At 61.3% G+C, this 24,753-nt stretch overlaps 3 protein-coding genes across 15 annotated transcripts in view; 2 read left to right on the forward strand and 1 right to left on the reverse strand.

The window, feature by feature from the left end:
* The window catches only part of SEC16A (SEC16 homolog A, endoplasmic reticulum export factor), a 33,088-nt gene extending 31,430 nt beyond the window's left edge, over positions 1-1,658 (forward strand). For all 10 annotated transcript variants that reach the window (XR_014265939.1, XR_014265940.1, XR_014265941.1 and 7 more), the window contains one exon: positions 85-1,658. Coding sequence is in view for 4 of the 10 variants with exons in the window: in XM_082470051.1 (XP_082326177.1) it covers positions 85-150 (66 nt within the window). In the remaining 6 variants the exon portion in view is untranslated. The remainder of the gene's footprint in view (positions 1-84) is intronic.
* An 884-nt stretch (positions 1,659-2,542) lies between these two features.
* On the forward strand, positions 2,543-13,827 carry INPP5E (inositol polyphosphate-5-phosphatase E). Its single transcript, XM_082469356.1, is given in 11 exon segments — positions 2,543-2,649; positions 3,109-4,072; positions 7,866-7,989; positions 9,301-9,398; positions 10,019-10,143; positions 10,247-10,366; positions 10,543-10,650; positions 10,983-11,144; positions 11,250-11,452; positions 11,455-11,645; positions 12,080-13,827. Coding segments are annotated over 10 exon segments (2,025 nt in total). The 5' UTR covers positions 2,543-2,649; positions 3,109-3,311; the 3' UTR covers positions 12,213-13,827.
* A 552-nt stretch (positions 13,828-14,379) lies between these two features.
* On the reverse strand, positions 14,380-24,661 carry PMPCA (peptidase, mitochondrial processing subunit alpha). Of its 4 annotated transcripts, XM_082469363.1 has the most exons (13): positions 24,527-24,661; positions 23,162-23,364; positions 22,648-22,727; positions 22,323-22,405; positions 20,568-20,662; positions 19,692-19,792; positions 19,044-19,307; positions 18,652-18,744; positions 18,444-18,562; positions 18,248-18,338; positions 18,096-18,158; positions 16,381-16,525; positions 14,380-15,336 (listed from the first exon to the last, which is right to left on the reverse strand). In XM_082469363.1, the coding sequence occupies exons 1-13, from the start codon at positions 24,595-24,597 to the stop codon at positions 15,167-15,169; spliced, it is 1,578 nt and encodes a 525-aa protein (XP_082325489.1). In that variant the 5' UTR covers positions 24,598-24,661; the 3' UTR covers positions 14,380-15,166. The 4 variants fall into 4 exon arrangements, with proteins under 4 accessions (XP_082325489.1, XP_082325490.1, XP_082325492.1 ...); XM_082469364.1 differs by lacking the exon at positions 19,044-19,307; XM_082469366.1 differs by lacking the exons at positions 14,380-15,336; positions 16,381-16,525 and adding an exon at positions 16,559-16,747.
* Positions 24,662-24,753: the final 92 nt, after the last annotated feature.

Here is a 24,753-nt window from a genome sequence, read left to right on the forward strand (position 1 = left end):
ACAGACCTGCTGATCGTTCCCCAAGGGGCCCCCCCGCCGTCGGGGACGGGCGTGCCGAGCTCAGTGCTGTCCCTGTCGTTTCAGGCCTCTGCTGCCTCGGGAAGTTCAAGGATGGGAAGGATTGGCCAGAGGAAGTACCCAGCATATTGAGCTAGAATGGTCCCTGTCCTGGATTGGCATTTGGAACCCTGAAGTGATTATTCCACCAAGAGCTCAGACTGATTGCCTGCGACTCCCGTCTGTTCCCAAATGGAGACGGATGCAGTGATTCAGAAGTGATGTATGAAGTGTCGCCAACATTAATTCCACACCTTCAGGAAGCTGGATGAAAAGAGGGAATCTGTGACTTACTAGAATCTTCCACCTGAAGGAATGATTTAAGGATCCAACATTCACAGTCATTTGAGGATGTTACACTAAGTGAAGCTGGAAACATCTTGGCTACGGGAGGACTTTGCTTTTCAGTAACTTAAGGCATCTCTCAAAACCTAACGGTGAATTATTGCCAGATAAATCCCAGGGGTCCTTTAAGACGCTGGAAGGAAACAGTGCACCTTTGACTCAGAGAGGAACGCGGCCAGGGGTGCACGTCCAGAGGTGGTCAGCCCCCACCTCGCGTTGTTGAACCTGGAAGGATGCTTCGTCTCAAAGGAAACACGGGCTTCATTTAGCAACAGTACCGTTAGGTTTCGAGAGCGGCCTTCGCTGCTGACGTGTGTTTATCTCCTGTAGCAAAGATGTGTCCAGCCCTGCGTAATTTCCTGTGGCCTCACTAGGACCATGACGCTTCCACGCAGCCGGAGGGACTGGCTCTGCTGTCAGGAGGGGCGGCTCCGTCGCTGGGACGGAGCCACTGGGGCCTCGTGCTCTGACGTGACTGATCCGAGTTAATAAACCAGCGTCACAACCTGTGGCTGATAAGTTTGGCTTGGATTTTTCTCTGTGGACCAGCTGAGGCCGTGTGTTCTGGCCCGCCGTCACGGTGCAGTCCAGTTGTCTGGCTTCCTCTCACCATTGTGTCATTTAAGGAGTTGGTAACATCTTGAAGAAAGCGGCTTAAAGTAATTTCTTGTCAGAAGCTCTGGAATCTGATCTTTCTGCACCGAGACCTTCCGCGGCTAATACGCTGACTCGGCCTGTGAACCTGCACAGGAAGACCTCCTCCTGGTGGACTCAGCTTTAAGGCTTCATCAACTGTTCTTAAAACTGTTCACTTTCTTCTTCAGTCTAAGGAAAAGATTTAAATATCTTAAAAAATCGTTAGGAAACAACTTCTGTAGACGCTGGGGGAACAGGGTTTGTTGGGGCTTTAGTCCCAGGGTAGGGCTTGTGTGAGGGAGGGTGGGGTCCGCGCGGGCCGCTCTGGGCCGCCTGCCGTCTAGGGAGGACTCACAGAACGGTTTCCAGAATGTTTCACTGATTCGTCCCTTTGGGAGAGGCCGACCTTGTCGACGGGCAGTCTCTCGCGTCCCAGGGTCAGCGCTCGGTGCAGTTCCGGGGCCGAGACCCACCTGGCGCCCTCGGCTTCCTCCTCAGCCCTGCCGGTCGTTCTCTGTGTTTGACTGCCAGCGACTTTTGATTCAAGAAGCTTCCTCTGAGGCGGGAGCTGCTATTTTTCCTAAATGCACATTGTTAAATAAAATATTTTGCGCTCTCAAGCCCTTTCACCATGTCTCCTTTTGTTGATTGGAAGCCCGTGGGGAGCCCCTGGCCTCACCCGCCCTTTGTTGATTGGCTTATAGAGGCGCCCCGGGCCGCTGCTTCCCGTCTTCTGCCAGACTCACCCGTTAGGGGCTCCTCTCTGATGGGCGGCGGGCGGGTCTGATGGGAAGACCCATCCTGATGGCAGTGACAGTGAGGGCCCAGGGCAACGCTCTGCCTCCTAGGATCCCCTCTGCAGGGAAGGTCCCCACTAGACGGAGAGGAGAGCAGGGGCTTCCGGGCGCGGGGAAGACGGGCAGGGGACCGGGGAGCGGGGCGGACGCGGGGAAGGGAGCCGCGGTGCTCCTGGCGCCCACCAGAGGGCGCCCTCCCGCCACGCTTGGCGCCGCTGGGTCCTCCGGCCGCCAGTGGCCGCTGCGGGCGCCGGGGCCGGGGCCGCCCTGCCCGCCGGTTGCCGGGGAGCGGCCGCCGAAGCCCGCGGGGCTGGGGAGCAGGCGGCGCCCCGAGGTGGGGGCGCGGGGCTCAGTGACCCCGGGCGGGGGTGCGGGAGGGAGGAGACCTCCGGGAGGGGTGCGGGGTGCGGGGCGGCAGTCCTGGAGGAGGTGCGGGGCGGGGGCTCGGGGCCCAGGGGTCCTCAGAACGGAGTGACCCCTGGGCGGGGGCGCGGAGGCCTTGGGCGGGGCTCGAGGACTGGGCGGGGCGACCCTGGGTTGGAGTCGGGGCGCGGAGGAATCCCTGGCGCGGCATCAGGTTGCGGGGTTCCCGGCGTGGGGCGGGGCGCGGGGGTCCCGGGCGCGGCTCTCGTCCCCCTTCCCCACCCCCAGCCCCGCGGCTCCGCGGCGGTCGTTGCCCTGGGGAGCGCGCAGCCGGCCGGCCCGAGTCGCAGTCCTGAGTCAGGGGCCTTTGCCGCCCGGGCCGCAGACCCGCTCAGGGTCGCCCGCTCTCTGGGCGGCGTCTGCGGGCCGAGCGATGGTGGTGGGCTCTCAGGTGAGCGAGGCCGGGCCGCCGGGCTCCCGGGGGAAGGGGCGCGGGCCGGGACCCCTGCCAAGGCCGTGCCTACACCTTGGGGGCGGGAATTCTCAGTGGGTCGCGCCCCTGGCTCCCCACGTGAGGAGCAGCCCTGTCAGGAGGGTGGCTTCTCTCCTTCCTAAGATGCTGGGCCTTCACCCGGCTCCTGGGAGGGGGCGGCGGCCCGGAAGCCTACGTGCTTGTTCTTGCTGGACTGCTGCTGACCTGTCCGCTCTGTCACCCGGCACCACAGCTGTCCTCCAGGATCATTAAGTGGCATCGGGGCCCCGCTCGTGGAAGGCTAATGGCGTGGTTTTCCCTTAGGCACTTGCCGAGGACTCCAGGCCGTCAGGGCTCCCAGCCATGCAGCAGCTGGCTCTGCTCCAGCTGGGCCACCCCAGCCCGAGGGGGAGCTGCTGCCCTTTCTCTCCTCCGCAGCTCGCCCAGCGACGGCTGACCATGCATCCCTGACGCTGGACGTCGCCAGCAGCCCCAGGAGGGAGCTGTCTCCCGGCTCGGCCAGGCTGCCCCCGGGTGTGAGGGCCGGCCCCTGGACTGTGCCGTCCAAGTTGGCGAGCCTGGGGCACTCGGAGGCCGCCCGGCAGCCCACCGCCCAGGGGCATCTGCAGCCTGAAGTCAGAATGCTCAAGGGGCAGCTTCCAAACACTGACGAAGACCTCGCCGCCCGCCCGGGGTCCCCGGCTGCTGACGACCGCCGGGGACCCAAGAAGAGCCCCGTGCTCCCTCTGGACACCCCAGCGCAAGTCGGCAACGAGGACCCACAGGCCAGGGGGAGACCCTTCAGCCCGAAGCCGCCGCCGCCGAGGCCCAGGCTGGAGCGAGCATTGTCCCTGGATGAGAAGGGCTGGAGGAAGAGGCGTTTTCGAACCAGCCGTGAGGACCTGGCCGCGAGGAATGGGGCCAGCCCCTCCGGGGGCTCCCTGCAGGACGAGGCCCCCGGGACCGCCGCCCGCAGTGGCTCCCCGCCCTGCCTGAGCACCTCCCTGCAGGAGATCCCCACAACCCGCCGGGCCCCGGGCAGCGGAGGCCCCTCCTCGCGGGCTAACTGTCTTTCCGGAATGATCAGCACTTCCCTGGACCTCCTGCACCGGGATGGGGCCTCGGCCGGGAGCAGCCCCCGGCTGGCCAGCCTGCTTCCCCCGCGCCCGCTGCCCGCCATGGAGTGGAACGTCGCCTCCGAGGCCCTGCGGACAGCAAACAAGGTGGACCGGGACCACGCAGACTTCCAGGCGCGGCGGCAGGTCAGGCTGTTCCGGGCCCCCAGCAGCCTGGGCCCCGGCCGGCCCCCGAGCCCCCTGGCCTGTGACGACTGCTCCCTGCACTCGGCCAGGTCCGCCTTCAGCCTCCTAGTGCCCATCCGCACCAAGGACGTCCGCAGCAGGTAGGGCCCCGGGGGCGGGCGGCATCGTGGCCTGCGTCCGTGGCCTGCGTCCGTGGCCTCCGTTAGCCTTCAGAAGGCCCGTGAGAACCACGGGAAGCCTCCCCTGAAAGCGCGTGAGGTGCTACAGCGGGTCTCCCTCCACCGACCCCCATCTCCGAGGCCCTCCCCAGCTTTTCCTTTGCGTCTCAGCCCCACGGGCTCTGTGAAGCAGATGGTGGGGTACGCACATCCCACTGCGCACTGGGCAGCCCTGTTTTCCTCCCCATTTCTTGCTCCGTCGGGGACAGCCCTCGTCCACGTGTGCAGGTCGGCCCAGGACTCCGGGGTGGGTCGGGGGACCCGCGTCCACGTAGCCGCTTTGATCAGGACCAGCGTTGAGCCAGCTGTGCCCTGTGCACGTGCCGGCACTTTTCCAGGACGGAGAGCTGGACAGGGGTGGGGGCCCCAGTGACTGCGGCTGGGCTGCCCCAAGGGGAGGGTCCCCGGGGCCCACCTCTGGCGGGGAGGGGCGCAGGCAGAGCCCGACTCACGCACTCTGCTCTCAGGAGCGCCCCAGGATTTCTCAGCGTTCGGGGCTCGGTCTGCCGAGGGCTGCCCAGCAATCCCCACCCCCGCCCCGACCCCATGGGCAGGGAGAGGGGTCTCGCATCTCGGAGGACGCCGGGCTTCCGGGCCTCAGGGGGCTTGAGTAATTAGTCCGTCTTGACTCCTTTATAGTTTGAAGGGGAGGTGGGTGCCACCCTTCCGCTCGGTTCCCATCTCACACCTCTGCCCACCTCTCCCGAGCCGGCACCATGAGGGTTCACCAGGACCGGGGTCCCAGGCGCTTCTGAGCCCAACCCAGTCACGCCTACCAGCTCTCTCCTGACCCGTCGTCTCTGGGACCCTGGTGTCGGGCCACACTGCGGTGCCCACGCTGTGACTCGGAAGGCCATCCTGCGCTCTCCCCGACCCCCGGCCCTGTCCGTGCTGGGCCTGGCCGCTGACCGCTGGCTCTCACGGCCCCTGCCGCATCGGCCGGGGCTGGGCAGGTTGTTTGAAGCGCACGTCGGGCCACGGCCCTGACTTGGGGGCCCCACACCACCCACTCCCTGCCGGGGCGCCCGAGGCCCCGGGGGGCGGGGGGAGCTCTGTCACCACCGCCCCCCGCCGCAACCTCCTATCCAGACCAGGCCTGCGCCAACCCTTGTGGACGTGGGCCCGGGGAGGGGAAGAGTGAGGTGGTCCCTGTACTGGTGTCCTGGGGTGGCCGCAACAAAGTGCTGCAGACTGAGAGCCTTAAAACAGGAGTTACTCCGTCCCCGTTCTGAGGCCAGAATTCAGAAATCCAGGTGCGGCAGGGCCGCGCTCCCTCCCGAGCCTCCAGGGAGGGTCCTTCCTGCCTCTTCCAGCTGCTGGGGGCCCAGGTGTCCCCGGCTTGTGGCCACCTCACCCCAGTCTCTGCTCCGTCTTCACGCGGCTTCTCCTCTGTGTCTGTCTCTCCTCTTCTATAACGACAGCGGTCATTGGATTTAGGGCCACCCTCATCCAGGAGGACCTCATCTCAGGATCCTTAACTCATTACATCTGTCTGCAAAGATCCTTTTTCTAAATAAGGTCACATTCGCAGATTCTGGGGTCGGGGGCAGATGGAAGGTAATCCTCACCCACGCCCGCCCTTGGTGAGCCCAGCAGTGAAAGCCAGGCAGGTGGTTCTGGCCGCCAGCCTCCCTCCTGCAGCCTCCATCAGCGCCGGGCACTGTTTCAGGGCAAAACGGGTTCCTTTGTTAAACTAATTCAGCATGTTTCTCGTAAAGAGCGAGATCTCTTCGTGCGTTTAAAGCATGATTTCACAGGGAATTCCCGGGTTGCCCAGTGGTTAGGACTCGGCGCTCCCACTTCCATGGCCCCAAGAACTAAGATCCCGCAGGCCGAGCAGCCAAAAAAAAAGTATGATTTCTCTGTTTAAATTTTATGCAATTTATGTAGACTCGCCTGTTATACATAAATGAGAAGCACGTCTCAAAATCAGATGCCCAGCTTTGATCTCACACAAGCAGCCGACAGTGGGTTGATGGGCTCCCCACCTCCAGACCCTCCATGTGTCCTAGGACACGGGTCGGCGGGCTGGGTAGGGACTGTTTCAACCGTGGGAGCCGTGTGGTCTCTGTGGCAGTGCTCGCCTCTGCCGTGGGGGGTGGGAGGGCAGCCCAGGCCTGGCACCAACAGCGCGGCTCGTTCAGGGAGGCCAAAGGGTGAATCCCAGGGCACTTTCCCATGCCACGGACTACTGGTTTTTCCCAACCATTTAAAAGTGTAGGGGACCTCCCTGATGGTCTAGTGGGTAAGACGCCACGCTCCCAATGCAGGGGGCCCGGGTTTGATCCCTGGTCGGGTAACTGTGTCCCGCGTGCCGCCACTAAGAAGTCCGAACACCACACCTAAAAGATCCTACGTGCCGCAGCGAAGATCCCGTGTGCTGCGACTAAGACCCGGTGCAGCCAAAATAAATAAATAAATAAGTATTTACAAATTAAATAAAAGCGTAGGAGCGATTCTTAGCTTGCGGGCTGCACGCAGACAGTCTGGATCTGGCCCGGGTCAGGGCCGAGGACTGAGGAAAGGGACGCAGACTGTGGCCGTGGAGGGGCTGCTTTCTGGTTACGCTGCGGACGGGGCTGGTCTGGAGAAGACAGGCCTGCGGGCAGCCGGCTAGGAGCCTCAGCACGGTGGGGTGACCTCAAGGAGGTTCCTCCCTCCTGACGTACTTGAATTCATGTCCTACAAAGCTTGGTCAGGGTTTAAGAGTTGCTCATGCGAGTTTGTAAGGACTGGATCCTGATCTCATCTCCTTCAGAGGGATTGGTGCCTGTTTGCAAGCTAAGGTGTAGGGACTTCTTAGCAAGTTGGAATGAAAACAGCAAGTGAGACATTTGAACTTGGATTGAGCCCATGGGTTCCCCTCCCTCCTTGGGAACCTGACCAGACACGGTCCTATCACAGGGCCTCCAGGAACGGTTTTCACGTGGTTGAAAAAAAAACCCAAGGCCGTACTAACATTCTTTCATGACATGCGGAAATTACATGAAACTCAGGTTTTGGTGTCCTTAAATGCAGTCTCGTTGGCACATGGGCATCGGCCGAGGCTGCTTTCAGGGGTTAAGCGGTGACAGACCGATGGCCTCGAAGCCTAAGTCCTGCACGGCGCTCACGGAAGGAGCGGGTGTCAGACGCGGCCCCCTGCACGAGGGCAGGACCAGAGCTGGGGCTTAGCTGTGCTGTGTTAGGGCCTCTGCGACGCTGTTCGAGACTTTGCACCATTTGCCTGCGTTATTCTATGAGAATCTCGCAGTGGATTGAACTGTCGGGTCCTGTGAGGACAGGTGTGTCACGGGCAGCCTTTACGAGCTCCCAGCGCTGGACGGTGAGGCAAAGGCCGGAGCCCCGGACAAGGGCGCACGTCCCCCCCAGGTCTGCACGTCCCCGTGCAGAAGCCCACCTCGACCTCTGCTGCCCTTCCGGGGCTTTGCCCTTAGCGGTTCCACAAAAAAGCGCCAAATGTCACCTTTACGTCCCTTCCTCTCGGGAGGCGACGGAGGAAAGCCGAAAGCCTGCGGTGTTTGTAGCGCTGCGAACACAGCGGGTTTCCCTAGAGAGCAGGGGACCTCGGCACTGTGCTCTGTGCCGACCACGGGGTCCTGAGGGAATCCCAGCTCTGGGGGAGGAGCTCCCGACCCCTGGGAGGTGTGTCCTGGGCCCATGTGCTGCGACCCCCCACCCCCCGGCCCCGGTTCAGTCTGTCCCGTGTCCGCAGGAGCTACCTGGAGGGGAGTCTCCTGGCGAGCGGGGCCCTGATGGGGGCAGATGAGCTGGCCCGCTACTTCCCAGACCGGAACATGGCCCTCTTCGTGGCCACGTGGAACATGCAGGGACAGAAGGTAAGCGGGCTGCCCACCCCCACTCAGGACGGCACTGGGTTCCCGCCAGGTTCTTCCTGGGGCCCCCCCAGCCTCCCTGTCCCCCAGAGGAGCCTCGTGTCCGTCACACCCTCTCGCCCACCTCTCCACCGCCTGGTGGGGCATTAATGCTTCTTTTTGCAGACACACCGTAAGTATTTTTTTAGAGTAGTTCTAGGCTCCCAGCACATTTGGGAGGAAGGGGCAGAGATTCCCCGAGAGCCCCCTCTCCCCCACGCACGGCCTCCCCGTGGCGATGCCCAGCACAGGGCCAGGCCGTTAGGGTTGCCCTGGGCCACTCCTGGGTGCGCCCTGTGGGTCCCGGCAAACGTGTGGGGACGTGAGTCCGCCGCTGCGCACCTTGGACTGGCGTCCACACCAGAACCCGAGTCTGTTTCCCGCTGTGTGTCCCATGCGGTCAGGGGCTCCTCCATCCCGCCTGCAAGCCGGGGCGCTTGGAGCTCAGGACATCTGTGCCAATGGGACGAGCATCTGACCGCCGGGGCGACTGAAGCCGGGCAGGCTGGGGTCTGCACACTGATTTCTGGGGAAGCCCGCTGGACGGCTTTCTCTGCAGCCACCCCGTGTCTCCTGGGGGTCCCATCCTGCACGTGGGGTGCTCCGATTCTGGGGCCAGCCATGGGCTTCTAGACTGCGGGTGACCTGGCACTGTTGCCACCAGTGGGGTCTCGGGCCGTTTCCTGAGCGCCTCCTGTCGTCCGCGTGTGCCCGTGTGCTTACTGCCCAGAGAACCGAAGTGGCTGTGTCCTGGGCTGACATTGGGGTGACGGGCGTGGGGAGAGAACAGGGCAGGGCTGGGTCGGACGGGGCCCCACGAAACAGCGACCTGAGCGGAAGTGAAGGCAGGTGCCCGGGCTGGTGCCTCTGCCACCCTCGGGGAGCCACCAGCGCATCCACGGCGTGGCCCACACCAGGGCCCAGAGGGCCAAGGCCGGCAGCAGGTCGGGGGGGTGAAGATCACCGACCGGGCGCCCGCTTCCCTCCCCGGGGCTGCAGTGAGGGCAGAGGTGCAGGGGAGGGGGCGTCTCCCCCCACTCCCGCACATCAGGGGTGCACTTGGGGGATGGCCAGGCCCGTGGGTGCCCAGCGAGGGAAGAGCACGGCCAAGGGGGTGGTGCAGGCTTGGCGAGGCCAGGCTCGGGGGAGGAGCGGGCAACCTGCCTGGGCCAGGGGCTCCCCATGCGTGGCCTCGGGAGCGGCCCTGGGTCCCCAGGCAGCAGGAGCCCCCGCGCTGGGCCCCTTCGGCCTCTGCCAGGCGCTGCTTTTCCACAGGAGCTGCCCCCGAACCTGGACGAGCTCCTGCTGCCGGCCGAGGCTGACTTCGCTCAGGACCTGTACGTCGTCGGGGTCCAGGAGGGCTGCTCCGACAGGTAGGGCTGCGCGCCCCTCTCCCGCCACTGCCGCCGCCCCGCTCCACGTCTCCGCCTGGCCGGTGCACCCGGGTCCCTGTGAACGGTGGCGCCAGGCGGGCCTTTGGGGCTGAAGCTGCTGTGGCCCGAGACCCCCGTGTGGGGTGAGACGTGGGCCGTGGCCGAGCCTGGACTGAACCGGGATCGTTTTCTTCTCCAACGGGGACTTGCAGAATGTAGAAGGAATGAGGTCCATCTTCTTGTAAATAAAGAGCTGCTCCAAGAGATAGCGGGGGCAGGGGCATGGCGCAGTGCGGTCCCGCGGGCTCCAGCCCAGCCCGTGCAAGGCGTCGCTCACCTCTCCTGGGTCTGCCTGCGGCCTGGGCTGTGTTGCCAGTTTACCTGCTGGGGGGCGGGGGCAGGGCCCCGGCAGCACACGGGCAGCAGCGCGAGGCCTGGCCGGAGTGGACGGGCCCCGACTGCGCCAGGCCCTGCGGGGAAGGTGGCCTCCCTCCTGCCCCCCGGCTCTTATCAGGGGTCGGGGACCCAGCCTGTCACCGGGGGTGCAGGGGGAAACGGACCTCCCAGGGAGGCCCCGGGCGCGCCCTCGTGCCGTGTGTCCACCGTGCCCCTCCCCGCAGGCGGGAGTGGGAGACGAGGTTGCAGGAGACGCTGGGCCCCCACTACGTCATGCTGTACTCAGCGGCCCACGGGGCTCTCTACATGTCCGTGCTCATCCGCAGGGACCTCATCTGGTTCTGCTCAGGTAGGGGCCTGGGGGCGGACGTGCGCGTGGGGGGCAGGCGGTGCGGCGGCGTGGGGCCGTCGGGGCTGCGTCCGGCCCGGTCAGCCCTGCTCCCTCCATGCAGAGGTGGAGAGCTCCACGGTGACCACGCGCATCGTGTCGCAGATCAAAACCAAGGGGGCCCTGGGCGTCAGCTTCACCTTTTTCGGCACCTCCCTCCTCTTCATCACGTCCCACTTCACCTGTAAGTCCCTCGCCCCTGGACCCCCAGACCCCCTGGTGGCGAGGGTCACGGTGCAGACGCTGTGTGATTAGAGCTTGCTGGAGTTGGGGGGGATCTGCCCCCAACGGACCCCCAGGCGCCCAGCCCTGGGCTCAGAAACCTGCCTCTGGAGAGGGCCCCCCGCGCTGTCCTTGCAGCTGGAGACGGGAAGGTGGGCGAGCGGCTGGTGGATTACAGCAAGACCGTCCAGGGCCTGGCGCTGCCCAAGAATGTGCCGGACACCAGCCCCTACCGCTCCGACGCCGGTGAGCAGCTTTACCTTCCCCCGAAGACGAGGCGGCTTCTGCCTTGTTCTCTGGAGGGTTAGTGGAGACGGGCTGTTCAGAGCTTTTGAGAGTCAAGGTCAGAGAAGTCTGGAAAGTCGCTTGCTGACCGAAGCGAGGCCTGGCGCCTGCTCCCTGAGTCGTGACCCGTGACCGCGTGAACCCAGAAAGCTGTAGACGTGCTCCCCCCTGCCCTGAGCCCCAGCAGCGTCGTGGGCCGCCACCCGCTTCCCAGGGAGCCCCGGCCCTGTGGTGGGGGTGAGGAGCGTGGGGAGCGCTGGGCTCACGCCCTCTTCTACCCGCTCACGCCCCAGCGGACGTCACCACCCGCTTCGACGGGGTCTTCTGGTTCGGAGACTTCAACTTCCGCCTGAGCGGCGGGCGGGCGGCCGTGGAAGCCATCCTGAAGCAGGACCCGGGCGCCAGCGTGCAGGCCCTGCTGCAGCACGACCAGCTCACCCGGGAGATGAAGAGAGGTGAGGCGGGGAGAGCAGCCGCCCGGCCAGGAGGGACCCCAGGTGGGCAGGGGTGACCCTGGGCTCCGAGCCGCGGCTCTGAGGTGGGGGCTCTGCCCGTCCCAGGGTCCATCTTCAAGGGCTTCCAGGAGCCGGACATCCACTTCCTGCCGTCATACAAGTTCGACATCGGGAAGGACTCGTATGATACCACCTCCAAGCAGAGGACCCCTTCGTACACGGTGAGCCGCCCGCAGGGCTGGGGGAGCGTGGGGGCCGGGCCTCCTGGGGGGCTTCGACATGGGGACTCGTTCAAGGGCAGCCGACGTGAGAGGCAAGCCGGTCCAGCCCGGCAGCCAGACGGCCCCTGGGACCCTTCCCGCAGGACCGCGTCATGTACAGGAGCCGCCACAGGGACGACATCTGTCCCGTCAAGTACTCCTCCTGCCCCGGGATCAGGACGTCTGACCACCGCCCCGTGTACGGCCTGTTCCGGGTCAGAGTGAGGCCGGGGAGAGACAAGTCAGTACCCGCCCCCTCACTCCCGGGCCCTGGTGGGGGCGCGGGGGGGGCCTTCTGGGAGCACGGCCTGGTCTCCTGTGTCCTGATGCCCCGAGGGGAGCAGGGTTCCAGCCGCCCCGTGTGGAGATGGCTGGCGTAGGTTGTCTGAAGCAGGTGTCAGGCGAGCGACATGCCAGAGGGTGGGGACCTCGCCCGGACCCCTGGAACAGCCAGTGGCAGCTGGGGTTGTCCTAGAGCTGCCGCGAGGCAGGCCTGGCACAGGCGGGAGGGAGCGTCCCGCTGGCGCATGGCGCTGTGCTGCGGCTGTGCCGCCAGTCGGGGCAGCCGCGGGGACCCAGGCCTCGGCCATCCCCACCCTCCACGTGCGGCCTGCAGCAAACGCCCGAGCACAGAGGCCAGGAAGACAGTGCCCTCCTGATGGCTCTTTCCTCCAGCATCCCGCTAGCCGCCGGCAAGTTTGACCGAGAACTGTACCTGATAGGAATTAAGAGACGGATTTCCAGAGAGATCCAGAGACAGCAGGCGCTGAAGAGCCAGCACTCCAGCGCCATCTGTACCGTCTCTTGAGGAAATTTGCCGAAGGAGGACTGGTCACCTGCAACCCGGGAGAGTATCTGACCCCGGAACCCGGGAAGACGGAGGAGGCTGCCGTCTGGGACGCTGATGAACCGCTGCTGGGGGCTGCCCCCTCCTCCGCGAGAGCCCGACGGGAGGCCCCAGGTCCGGCGCCCGCTGCTGGGACAGAACCGCACGCCCCCACGGCGCTTCCCTCTCTCAGGGTGGCCTCCCCACACCGCAGCCCTCGTCGGTGGGCGCCGGGCTGGCTGTGAGCAGCTCGCGTGCCCTGAAGCCAGTGGCAGAGCTCGCGTGCGGGCCAGGCACCCTGACCTCTTTTATTATGTCTGCACGTCCGGATCTGCAGCCTCCCAGCAGCCCCTCAAACCCAAACCAAGAGCTGCCCTTCGTTGTCTGAGCACCAGGCACGCCGCCGGGCGTCCGGTGACCCTGGGCCTCTGTTCCCACGGCACGCGCTAGGACTGAGCTGAGGCTGGGATGAGGACGGCCGGCCAGCGGTTCAGGCCCACGAGACCGCCTCCCTCTCCTCTCCCGGTCCATCTGGGTCCATTTGCTTAGGTAACGTCAGCTACGAGCAGCATCAAAGTTAAGTGGTGCGTTTCCTGGTCTGAGAAGCTGCTGGAAGCTTGGAATGTCACACCTTGCCAGCCTGGCCGGCCCCCACCAGCCTGGATGTCTTGTTTTCTTAAAGGGTTTAGAGTTATTGCTTTGTGTCTTAATCCATCTCGTAAAAAAAAAAATTTAGGCTTTGAATGTGGGAAAATCCAGGGGCATTCAATCTAGTCTTTTAAATTATTTATTTTTCCATATTTATATTTTTAAATAAATGCATCTATTGAATCTTAAACTCTTCCTGGCCAAAGATTGAGTCCTAGAAAGAACCAGTCTGTTGCAGTGCTCTTGTAAGAAGAGGCTGTCACACTCCAAAGCAGGAAGCTCGGTCTCTCCTGGCCCCTGTGCTGTTTGCTCCGCCCACTGCCCCCAGGTAAGTGTCCGCTGAGAAAGTGCTTTTAGGGCAAAGTGAACACTTCAGACTTGAGTGAATCCGTGATCAATGATGTAAAGTCAACTCTCACGAATACCATTATCAGAATTTTATTCACCTCCGCTTCCAAAATATGGAGTGTAAATTCTAAAGCAATACACATGCAATCTTTTGATACAAATGGGAGAAATTCCATTAATGAGAAGACACAGCTAATCCCATCTGATTTGAAGAAACTTCAGGTTGTATGTATAAAATTTTGCTCAAAGAATGTGCCATTGAGCTTTGAATCAATTAACAGAAAATCTCTTTTGTTACAAAGGTTTTTGTGGTAATGGGGCTCGAAATGAGTAGGGTTTTATGGATTCTTTCTAGGCATTTTCTCTGACCCAAATCATGGAGAAAAGAGTTAACGCGACACTGACGTGTATTTGTGTCCTTGAGGGGGGGTCATTGCGTACATCTCATGGGTCCAAAGTGAAGCAGTTTACTTAATATCAGCCATTATAGACTTTAGATGAAGGGGCTTTCATTTGGAAGGTTAGGTTGAAATTCAAATTAATGCAAATGAAATCGACCAGGGTCTGGAAAATCAGCTTCATAAAGAATTGCGAAATACGACCCAGTGTGAGGGTGGTTTTTAAAGTCTGTCTCTTGTTCTCTCCAACGCGCGAGTCCTGCCACAGGCCAGTCAGTCCCCAAGGGCCAGACTCGGCGCATGCGCCAGCGAAGGCGCACGCGGGGCCCGGGAACAGTACGGACAGCACGTAGAGTGGGCGGGGGCTGAAAGGGTGGAGGGAAGGCCCCCAAGTGAACGGGGGTAAAGGGGGGGGAGAGAGGGAGAGGGGGGTGTCCAGGGGATAGGAAGCCCAGGTGAGCGCCAGCTCCCGCAAGAGGCACCTGGGCCCGGCTGGGAGCAGCTCCCAGGACGCCTCGCGCTCCCGCGCTCCCTCCCAGCCAGCCCGGTAACCACAGGGCATTCCTAACAACTGGAATCCACGCTGTTGGCCTGCTGGCCATGAGCCTGGGGCTCCCACCCAGTGGACTGGAGCGGAGCAGGCGAAGGACAGCAGGGGCCCAGACACCTCCCACCTGGGCCAGGGTAGGTGCGCAGTAAAGGGATGGAAATAAAGGGACAACAGGCCCCGGCAAGATGAACGGACGTGACAGAGGTGACGCTGAAACGTTTATTTGACGGCCTCAGATCACCCCTCCCTCTCCCAGCTGGACAGCAGGGGCTGCACTTAGCGTTTCAAAAACTACGGCCTAGCCTGGAGACGACTCTTCTCCACAAAGCTTTGTGGCCCGGTTCTGTGCAACCCGCTGGCGTCCAGGAAGCCGCCCTCTGAACCACAGCAGCGTCAGAAGGACCCAGGGCAGCCAGTGCAGGTGCCCAGGCCCCGCAGGGCCGTCACCAAAGCCCCCTGACCCTGCAGGGCCCCGCACGCGGCCTCCGTCCTTCCGCCTTTCAAGCCCGCCTCCCCCGCCCCGAGCTCCCCACCTCTGAAGTCAGGGCCTTACTATTGAGGGCAAGAGACGACCCCTCACCGGTCAAGCTGAATGGTGCCTCGCCCCGGGACCCTCGAGGTGCTGGTGTGGGTGGCCCTGGCCTCCCGGATGCAGGCGGGCTGATGGGCCCGGGGGCCTCCGAGGAGAGGTCAGGCCTCGCCCGCTCAACGACCGCCGGCCTCGGGGAACCCCGCGGTTCCCCCACCTGCCGAAACTCCTGGGGGAGCGGGAAGACTAGCCCGGCTTGACCCCAGCCGGCTGCTCCAACCTCCCCGCGCTTCCCCTAGTTTCCAGCCGCAGTGGTGGAGAGCAATCTTTATTCCACTGATTGGCACGTCCAATTCTGAAGGAATTCACGTTTAGGAAAAGTCCCACAGTCTGCACCGTCTGTGAACGTCTGCGCTGAAGTCACCCCAAAGAAACGGACGCGGATGGTGCTGCCGCGGCGCCTCTACCGGAAGAGCCGGTACGTCCTGGGCAGGCGCCCGTCCTTATTCGCCAGGGCCGCCTGGACGTGCTCGTACGCGGGCAGATCGCTCAGGTCCCCCAGGGCGGCCACGGCGGGCTTCCTGCGGAGCATCGCAGAAGCAACTCTCTTGACGTCCTCTGGCTTCACGTCACCTGGCACGGGGGAGAGAGGCGTCAGGGGAGCGCCCGACCCCGCATGGGTCCCACTCCTCTCCCCGCCGTGGCTGCAGTCCTCGACAGACAGAGGGGTCCCCAACCTGCCGCCGCCTCCCCCCCTGCGGAGGAGGGATGCTGAGGACCCCGGAAGGTCCGGGCGCAGCCATGTGTGGACTGCACGGTGAGTTTCTTAGTAAATGGGCGAGCGTTAACTTCAACTGCCCATCCCAACAGGAGTTAATATAATTAAAAAAGGAAAAAATACCCCTCAGCTGTGAGTTACCTACATGGCGAGTCTGCAGGGAGGGGAAAACCAAAGCCTCAGCACCGCATGGACGAAGGGTGAGGTCAGAACGAGGGGGCTGAGGGCCTGCACACGTGGCCCAGCCTTGGAGGAGGGAACCACACCCCCGGGAACTTATTTTCTACAGAAGACGAGGCCTCAGGGAGATCGGGTACTGTCGTACTCGAGGGTCTGAGGGGCTTCTCCCAGGGAGGACAAGGGTCCGCGTGTGGGCGGGGCAAGCGCTGTCCTCAGCAGGACAAACCCAAACCCAGCAGATGCCCGGGGACCAGGTCAGCTTCGCCCTGGGCGACTCGGCCCCGCAGAGCAGTAAGCAGAGCCCTTCTGGGCTTGCGGACCCCTTGGGAATCTGACGAAGCTAAGATCAACCTGTCCCCCAAAGAGTCACAAGCAAGTACAGCTTGGCATCCTGAAATGGAAGCTCAGAGCCTCCTGAAGGCCTCTCACAGGAGGCCACGGGCACCTGCCACGAGCCCCCGGGGCAGCACTGCTACAGCTGGTGTCTCTCCACGCACAGCACGGCACCGGGCCACTCACTTTCCACCCACTTTCCCACTGAATCTGCGTTGAAACCTGGGGGGGTCGTTGAGAGGCCCTTTTATAAGGGGGCAAAAATCTGGAGTCACACAGGTACGGCGCTCAGCCGGCGCGGGCAGGGCCGGGAAGCAGGCCTGGGAGAGGACAAGGCTTGGGGTACGGGCCTGCGGGGCCACCCCCACCCCGGGCCCGGGACTCACGGATGAGCGCGCACAGCTCGTGGGGCAGCTTCCTGGAGCGGGTGGCCAGCACCTGCCTCCCCACGTCCTCGAAGATGACGGGCCTGGCCTCCAGGTTCATCATGAGCATGGACGTGAGCTGCGTCTTGGCCCGTTCCAGCTCCACCTGCGGGGTCACGTGGCTCAGTCCCTGGGCTCACACCCGTCTCCCAGCCAATCGCAAACGGCCTGGCCAGCAGAGGGGCTGACGGACATGTCCTGGCGAAGGGTCTTCCGCTTACCCAGGGCTGAATAGGGGAAGATGGCCCCCGTGCCTGGGCTCGCGGCCCAAGTCACCAGCAGATCCCGCCATGTTTCCGCCTCTGTGCTTTCTGGGTCAGGGCTGGAACTACAGTAATAGGGCCTTTACCACATTCCAAATAAGGGAGAAGTATATGCTTCCCTGGAGTTCTTGGGTTTGAACTTTGCCATGCAGCATGAGCAGGGAAGAACACCAAACACCCAAACTCCAGGACCCCAAAGCTGGCCGCACGTTGAAATCACAAGGAAAACACACTCAACGCAGGCTCTGGGGCTCCCCCCAGATCCCGGAGCAGGGTCCCGTCAGCTATGTTTACCACGCTCCCTGGGAAATCCACGGGAGCCAGCTCAAGCTGCCAGCTCTGTATCTGGGGCCAAGCTTAAGACTGCAGCTCCAGTGAGTTCCGTTCCTGAAGCCCAGCCTGGATGGAGCGCAAGGGCAGAGCCAGGGGGGCTGGTGAGAGGTGCAGGCCGCCCACCGGGGAGCTCACAGGCCTGGAGGACAGGTGCTAGAAAACACCTCAGCTGTCGAGAGTCTGTATCTTTTAAGTAAAATAACTCCTGATTTAACACAGGTCTTGATCGCTTTTGCAAGTTCAGGCAAATAATTTTTATCTCAAGGTGACTTCACGTTAGAGAAAAACACTTTTTCTAGCAGGACGCTAACGGAACCACCAAGTGTAAATTTTTAAACACGTTTTTATTTTTAAAATAATGCTTCTTTTCCTGATTAAAAAGGGAGTATGTGGTTACTGGAGAAAACACGGAATGTGCAGAAGAGAAGCTCTGAGGGTGAAGCACACACACTGACCCCCAGCAGGCTCACACGCTGGGCCTCTCTGCTGCGGCGTGCACGTGTGTGTGCCTGTGTGCGTGCGTGTGCACACAGCTGTCTGAGCGCGCGTCCACGTGTAGCGCGTGTGCATGCCCGTGCACACAGGTGTCTGAGCGCGCGTCCACGTGTAGCGCATACAGAGAACCTGCTTACTGGTGCCAGTTCTGACCCAGGAAAAAAAACAAGACTTCTGAACACGTACGGTATGATAAGAAGTAAATGAAAAAAACAAGGGAGCAAAATCTCAGGTCAAAACATAAACCAGAATCAAGAAAGAGCGAGAAAAATGCCCCGCGTGGCCCGCTCGTTCTGTTCAACGCTGCTCCAATTTACCCTCTTACAGAAGGACACAGGGCAGGCACAGGAGGCGTGGGCTCGGTCAGAGCAAGCAGACCCGGCACTGGGGGGTTCTCAGCATCAAGACCAGGGAGGACGGGCTCCCACGGGGGCAGGTCTGGGTCACCCCGGGGCTGTGCTGTCCTGGCTGGGACGCTGGTGGTGTGGGCACAGAGCACGGGCCCTCTGCCGGCCACCCCTACACCATGTTCTCTACCCATCCAACACCGCGAGCATGCTGGAAATGGCTAGGAGCCCTACTTACCACATCCACAGCTCCAGCCATTAAAACAAACTCTCTCGTGATGATTTCCACCATTTCTCGAACCTGTAAGAGAGCGTGGAGCGCGAGAGGGTGATCTCAGCCCGGCAGCTTTCGTCCCCCCGTTCCCGCAGTGAAGGAGGCCCGGCCCTCACCTGTCTGGGGTCGGCGCTGGCGTGAATGCACAGGAGGCCCGTGTCCTCGTAGCTGTGGTGGTAGGAGGTAGCGTTGTACATCCAGTGGTGCCTGTGAGGGACGTGAAGAGAGGGACACCAGGAAGGTGTCACGGCCCCAGAGCATGCTCGGCTGGGCCAGCGGCCCCGACAGAGCGGGCGAGGGCACCCAACCCACCTGTTGAGCACGTTGAGGTAGAGCCTGGTGAACATGCCCTTGCCAGGCCCGCCGGCCGAGAAGGAGCCGCCGCCGCCCATCATCATGTTCAGCACCGCGAAAGGGAGGAAGTCCCCCTCCTGCGGCAGACGGACGGCAGAGCTCAGCCTGGGCGGAGCCCGCGCAGGTGTGACCCGCTCCAGGACGCCCCGAGCCGCCCAGGACTCACCAAGAAGGAACAGCTCTCCAGGCCAATCATGATGTGCGTGAGCTCGGGGAACGGGGTGGGGCCCAGGCTGACACTGGACATGTCCCTTTCCAGCTGGAACCAAGAAGAATGGATGCGTACACTCAGTGAAAGACCACCAGGCCTCGCACGCTTCTCAGGTCAGGTGGTATATAAACGGGTCTACAGAAACCGTACACCAATGTCAGGAAACCCCCTCGAGAGGCGCGAGCCAGCCGAGCCTCGAGCCCAGGTGGAGCTCAGCTCTAACAGGAACGTGGGTTAAGGTGAAGCCCAGTTAAGGTGAACCTAACACCTTCAGGATAAACGCAAGATCGATCACACTGAAAAAAGAAATCAAAGAAAGCGTACGCAACCTGAGATCATGGCTTTACCTTGACGATGCCCCCAGTGTACTGTGCCACCGACCCGTCCACGTGCACGGCCGCCCCACTGCCCCAGGCAGGCCGGGTGCCCAGGAGGTACTTCCTGGCGCATTCCACCAGGCGCTCGTGCTCTACCCCCACCCCGGCCAGCACCATGCGGTCGGGGGTGTAGTAGTTTCGCAGGTAGGAGTGAAGCACCGACCGGTCAATCTTTGCTATGTTCTCCGTGGGGCAGAAACGGTGCAGGCCGACTGTGTTTTCCCTGTAAGCGGCCTTGATAAAGGAAGCAAGAGAAACACAAGTGACAGAGGGAACGCAGCCAGGCCTCCCAGGCAAGCCGGGACTGCAGCGATCCCCGGCCAGATGGGAAAAGCCCACCAGCTGCTCGTTTCAGCTACCGTTTGGCAGGAGCAGCTTTGTGTGTTTACAAAAATAGTAAAATCTGCCTCTCCAGAATGAAAATTCGTAAGAAATGTAACATAAAAGGCTCACTCTACAGACCTTGTTACCGTAAGGATTAAAAAGTTTAAAACTTGCATAGCTAACAAATTCAGAAATTAAAAATGTCCTGCAAGGTGGCATCGGGCAGGTGAACGACCCCCCCAGAGCCCGGGGTCGGGGGCGAGGCCGTGGAGGTGGCCCGCGTGTCCATCGCACCTCGTGAATCATCTCGGTGAGAAGGGGCTCCGGGTCGGGCCGCATGCTGAGGTCCTCCAGCTCAAACCGGACAGCCATACGCGCCAGCTCGATTTCTTCATCTGCAGAGAATCAGAGACGAGGCTCAGACGGAGGCCGCCCTGAGCCTGGGTCGCCGAGCTGGGCCCAGTGTCGTTCATCGGCAGGCACGGGCAGAGCCTCCTCTGCCTTCCTCTGGGGCAGACCTGGGGGGCGCTGGTACGAGCGACGGGGAGAGTGCCCTGCAGGCCGGGACCTGGACGATCTGGGCCTCCTCCCCTCTGCCCGGAAGCAGCCACCTGGCCCCGCTCCGAGCCGCGGCGTCCTCCCCGTACGAGGCGCTCAGGTCCAGACACAGAGGCACAGACCAATGGCGGGGGTGTGTTTCATCAGGTAACTGGAACCAGTGCCAGAAAGATCGTAATGCGGAACCGCAGCCTGGGAACCCCAAGGCCAGGCTGCTGTGAAACACAGCGCAGCTAGACTGGCCTGTGTCCACTCCTAGCAGGGAGCTTGAAGTCCTGCCATTTGCAAGGCTGAGGAAGGGAATGGGCACAGAGACACAGAAACTTCTGGTAACACGTCAGTCAGGGTGTTTAAACACCGTCTGAGATGCTTTTCTGAAATGAAAGAACCGTTTCGCTACAAACGTCAAAGGGCACAGAGACGAGAGTCGAAGTATTCAGTATCAAGGACGTTTCTAATCGTGAGCGTTGTCTCCAGTGACCCCCCTGCTGACTGTCACTGGTGGGTGGGCCCAAGGCTCCATAACACAGCGCCCCTCCCCGGGGCAGTGCGTCAACACACCTCCCAGCATTGCCCCCACCCCAGGACCCCTCAAGCAGCCCAAACGCGCACCTGTTAGCCTGGGGTGCAGGACCGCGTCTGCCAGCAGGCCGACCACCGTGTCCAGGCCTTTAGAATCAGCAGACACAGCATACATGGTGGTGTCTCTGGAAAAACCAACAAAACCAACGTTGGGGGCAATAAGGTCACCACAGGTGTATGCTGGGGTGGCAGGGAAGGTGGTTACATCTTTCTGCGTCGAGGGCCAGCATACACCTGGGGCTTTTCCCCCTTTGCCATCTTACAGTGTAAACTCTTAGCAGGCAGAACCACAGCTGTGCACGGGCTAATCGCTGGAGCGGAAGACACTGTCCAGCCGAGCTGGAGAGGCAGCTCTGAGCGGTTTTCACCAGCACAAGCCCCCTCTGAGGCTACTCGTGTCATCCTGCACTGAGTATCCGCTAGGTGAACCGTCCACACGGGCGCATGCCTGGCCTTAGACGGCTGGGGGACAGAGACTGACTGTCACAGTAGCTCGCAGCACGAGGCGCTGTGATCAGACAGGCGCACTGAGGCAGGGGAGACGCAAACGTGACAACCACAGAGCCACGAGGGGGGCACGGTCAGGCCGGAGACCACGCAGGGCAGGCCCGGCTGCCACGTGGAGAGGAGCGAGCCCTGGAGGGGAGACGTGGCCACCAGGGCCTCTGCAGGGAAGGGGCCATTCTCAGCGGGGAAGTGCTGTAGGACCACGGGGGAGAGCGGCAGGAACGAAAGTCTGAGCTGAGAATTAGCTGGCTGCGTTGGGGCAGAACACAGGCCTGCCTGACCAGAGGAAGGGGCTCCCTGGGGAGACGGAGGATGCGATTTTTCGCAAGAACACAGCCAACCAGTCTGGCTTTCATTCACGGGCAGCCGGGAGCCACAAGTTTCTGAACAGACTTTCTGAACATGTGAACATACTGCCTCCATGCCAACTCTAATTCTTGGCATTTAACCTATATTTTCTCTCTAATTTTTTTAACATTCAGATTGAAATAACCAACCGCTTAAAAAAAGTGTGATCTGGGACTTCCCTGGGGGTCCAGTGGTTAGGACTCTGTGCTTCCACTGCAGGGGCCCGGGTTCGATCCCTGGTCGGGGAACTAAGATCCCACATGGCACCCGGCGTGGACCAAAAAAAAAAAAAGGTGTGATCTCTGTCTGCTTATCTCACATTGCCCTGAACACAGCTTTCCAAACACGCCCCACACTGGGCAGACAAACACCACCTGTCTTTGTCCACAGCACCCCTACCCCATCTGTGCCCCAGCTACCTACTGAACCTTCCCCACCCCAAACCGACCACTGCCTCTTCCAGGCTGAGCCTCTGCACCTGCTGTCCCCTGCGTCTGAGCCACGGCCGCCCGTTATTCCACCTGGCAGGCGCCTTCAAGCAGCAGCCCCGACGTTGAGTTACCTACCGTTCCCTTCCTGACCCCCCCACGCTCCCACCACCCTCGGCCCCTGGCTCCTGCGTCCACCAGCTGTGGTGCAGCCCTCTGCCCGACCTGTGAGCATCCTGGGGACAGGCCTGCTCTGCGTCCCCAGCGCCCAGCCAGCAGCCTGGCTCGAATGACAGGGGAGGCTTGGCCCTCGGAGCGCATGTCTCTGTGTAAGTGTTGCCACACACCCAACCCTCCACCCGAATCTCTGCCTGGACCAGGGCTCACTTCTCACCATTCACCTCCACGGCCTCGCCGATGGGAGGGGCTCAGGGGGACTCTGACCAAGGATGAGGACAATCCACGTGATAAAAGACGAGTCTGTACGTGAAAGCTGGCGTACCTGGATGTCTGGCAGTCACAGATACCCCCGTGCTTCTCCAAGGTAAGCAGAATTTCATCTTTGCTGCCAAATCGATCCGTAGACTAGAAAAATGAACAAGAGAACCTACATGAGCCACACAGAACAGCCTCCAAGATACAGTTTTTAAGAAAAAAACTTACTTTTGCTTTCAGAACACATTAAATCAAATCATCTTTTAACTTAGAAACCTTAATTCGTATCAACTTGGCAACTTAAGCATTTATTAAAATACCCATTTTAGAAAAGCAAACCTTGACAGATTCTTCCCAAGTATAGTATCAAAAATCACAAGTTGGACACTGACCGAAAATGCCAATTTTTCCAAAAAGTGAGCAATTCCACTGAGATATTTTGCTTCATATCTTGATCCAGAGTTAATAAGAACTGGCAATAAAAAGAAAATTGACAGGTTAAGTCAGATATTCAAAAGGGAAGATCTAATCAAGACAAACCTTTTAAAATTGTGAATATGACCAAACAGCCAGATTTAAACATATGAGAATGACAAATACGTACATTACCTTGACTCCGAAGGTTTTCACAGCTATATACGTACGTCAGTGTTTATAAAATTACGTACTTTATATCTCTGGTAGAAACCTTTTAGGATAACAGAAACGTAGAAAGAAGGAAAAGAAAACCCACCACCAGGAGAGCCACTGTTCATACTCTGATTACTAAATTTTCAGATTCTACGCCATGCTTTTTCACTCAGGATACAATTCACGAACGATGCCCTAAGTACAACTAACAGTGAACTGAAGCGTGTGCACGTTACAACAGATGGGGCCACCCGCAATGCTACCGACAGTACTTACTTCCTACTGTACAAAACTGTCCAAACTTATTTTGGGACGCCACACGAAGCCCATTCTCCAGTGTGGTAACTTTGGTTTCAAACTTTTCTTGTCCATCAACTGTAGCAAAAACAGGCTTGGGTACTCCGGGCAAGGGGGAAGAGAGGGGGACGCTGGGATAGGCACCGCCACTACTGAACTGCCTGTATGCAGGGGCTCCAAACCTGAAACACAGAAGGCGGCCCAGGTACAATACAACTGAGATGATGGGACCTGTGGTGACCACCTAGGCGCAGTTATTTGTGTTTTGTGTGCATTTAAAAAATCAGCATCTCCTTATCTAGAGAACTGATTTCTACACGTCCCCAGAGACAACACAGAAGAGTGACCAAGAACACCACTGAGGTGTTCCCAGGGACACGCGGCAAGTTGGTTCAGGTCCTTAGGCCTCAAATGCCACCTCCACGAAAGGAGGGTTAAGTGGGTTAAGTCTGTTTCTACACACCAAGCACTTGGCCAAGCCCTGCCCTTCAACAGCCCCCCGGAGCCTAAGCGGAAACCACATCTCTTCACCTGGTCCCGAAGGCCCCCAGCTCCCCCTCCAAACCCGTCTGCTGGCCGCCCCCCGCCCCAGGTCCGGGTCCCACTGGCCGGCTGGTCCGTTCCCTGGACACGCTGGGCTCATCACCCCACGCTGCTGTGCTCACGGCTCCTGGGCTGACCTGCCTTCCCCTGCACTGTTCACGGGGCTGACCCTTCTCTCATGCTCCATCCCTTGGCTTAGACGTCACCTCCTCGTAAGCTGCTCCTCCTCATCCCACCTGAAGTTAGTCTCTCCCGTTTCTTACCGCCGAAGGCGGCTTACTCCTTTCAAAGCTGACACTTTGGGCACGAGACTGCCTGGACCCACTGCCTGGTCTCTGTCCCCATCGCACCCAGGACCTCACAGCGAGGCATCAACACCCATCTGTCGCCTGAATGAAAGCGCCAGTGCGGGAAAAGGCCAGACATCCCGAGGAGAGGGGACAGAGCACAGCAGTCAAGGACATGACTCTGGCGACCACAGAACCCAGGCTTGCCGGCTCGGCCTCACAAGGGGGCACGCGGCCGGAAGGGGCCGGGGCGGAGGTGACACGTGACCTCGGACGAGCACCCCCGACCGCCCGGGAGGAGAGGACGAGAGAGAGGCGGATGGGGCTCGGGGTCGGAGCCCGGGGCGCCAAGGGGGGAAGTGCTCCCGTCGCCTCGGGGACCGGGCGGGGGTCCCGCACTCCCAGCCCGCTTGCCGGGCGCCGCCCCTCGGCGTGGGGGAGCCAAAGGCGGAGCGTCCAGAAGCGGGGGGGCCGCCCCAGCCCCCGGCCGATCCCCGGCCGGCCCTCGGCTCACCTCAGCCGCGAGCGGCCCCAGGAGCCCGAGCCTCGCAGCAGCCGCGTCGCCGCCAGCACCATAGCCGCCATCTTGAGTCACCGCCCACCGACTCTGTCGTCACTTCCTGTTCCGCCTCCGGCGCCCCCGCCCCCCCGGCGCCGGCCCGAGGCGTTCAGGCTTGCGCTTCCGGTGCGCGGAGCAGAAGCGGCGGCCAGAGGTTCGGAGCAGCGGCCGAGCGGCGGGCG

Source organism: Balaenoptera physalus (assembly GCF_965194825.1).
Source record: "Balaenoptera physalus genome assembly, chromosome: 7".
Lineage (NCBI taxonomy): Eukaryota > Metazoa > Chordata > Mammalia > Artiodactyla > Balaenopteridae > Balaenoptera > Balaenoptera physalus.

Coding starts and splice junctions, on each gene's coding strand:
- PMPCA (XM_082469363.1), bottom strand. CDS start 24,597: ATGGCGGCTATGGTGCTGGCGGCGACGCGGCTGCTGCGAGGCTCGGGC. Junction 19,793..20,567: donor CCTGCACCCCAGGCTAACAG/GTGCGCGTTTGG, acceptor GATTCTCTGCAG/ATGAAGAAATCGAGCTGGCG. Junction 18,745..19,043: donor ACACTGGGGGCATCGTCAAG/GTAAAGCCATGA, acceptor TCTTGGTTCCAG/CTGGAAAGGGACATGTCCAG.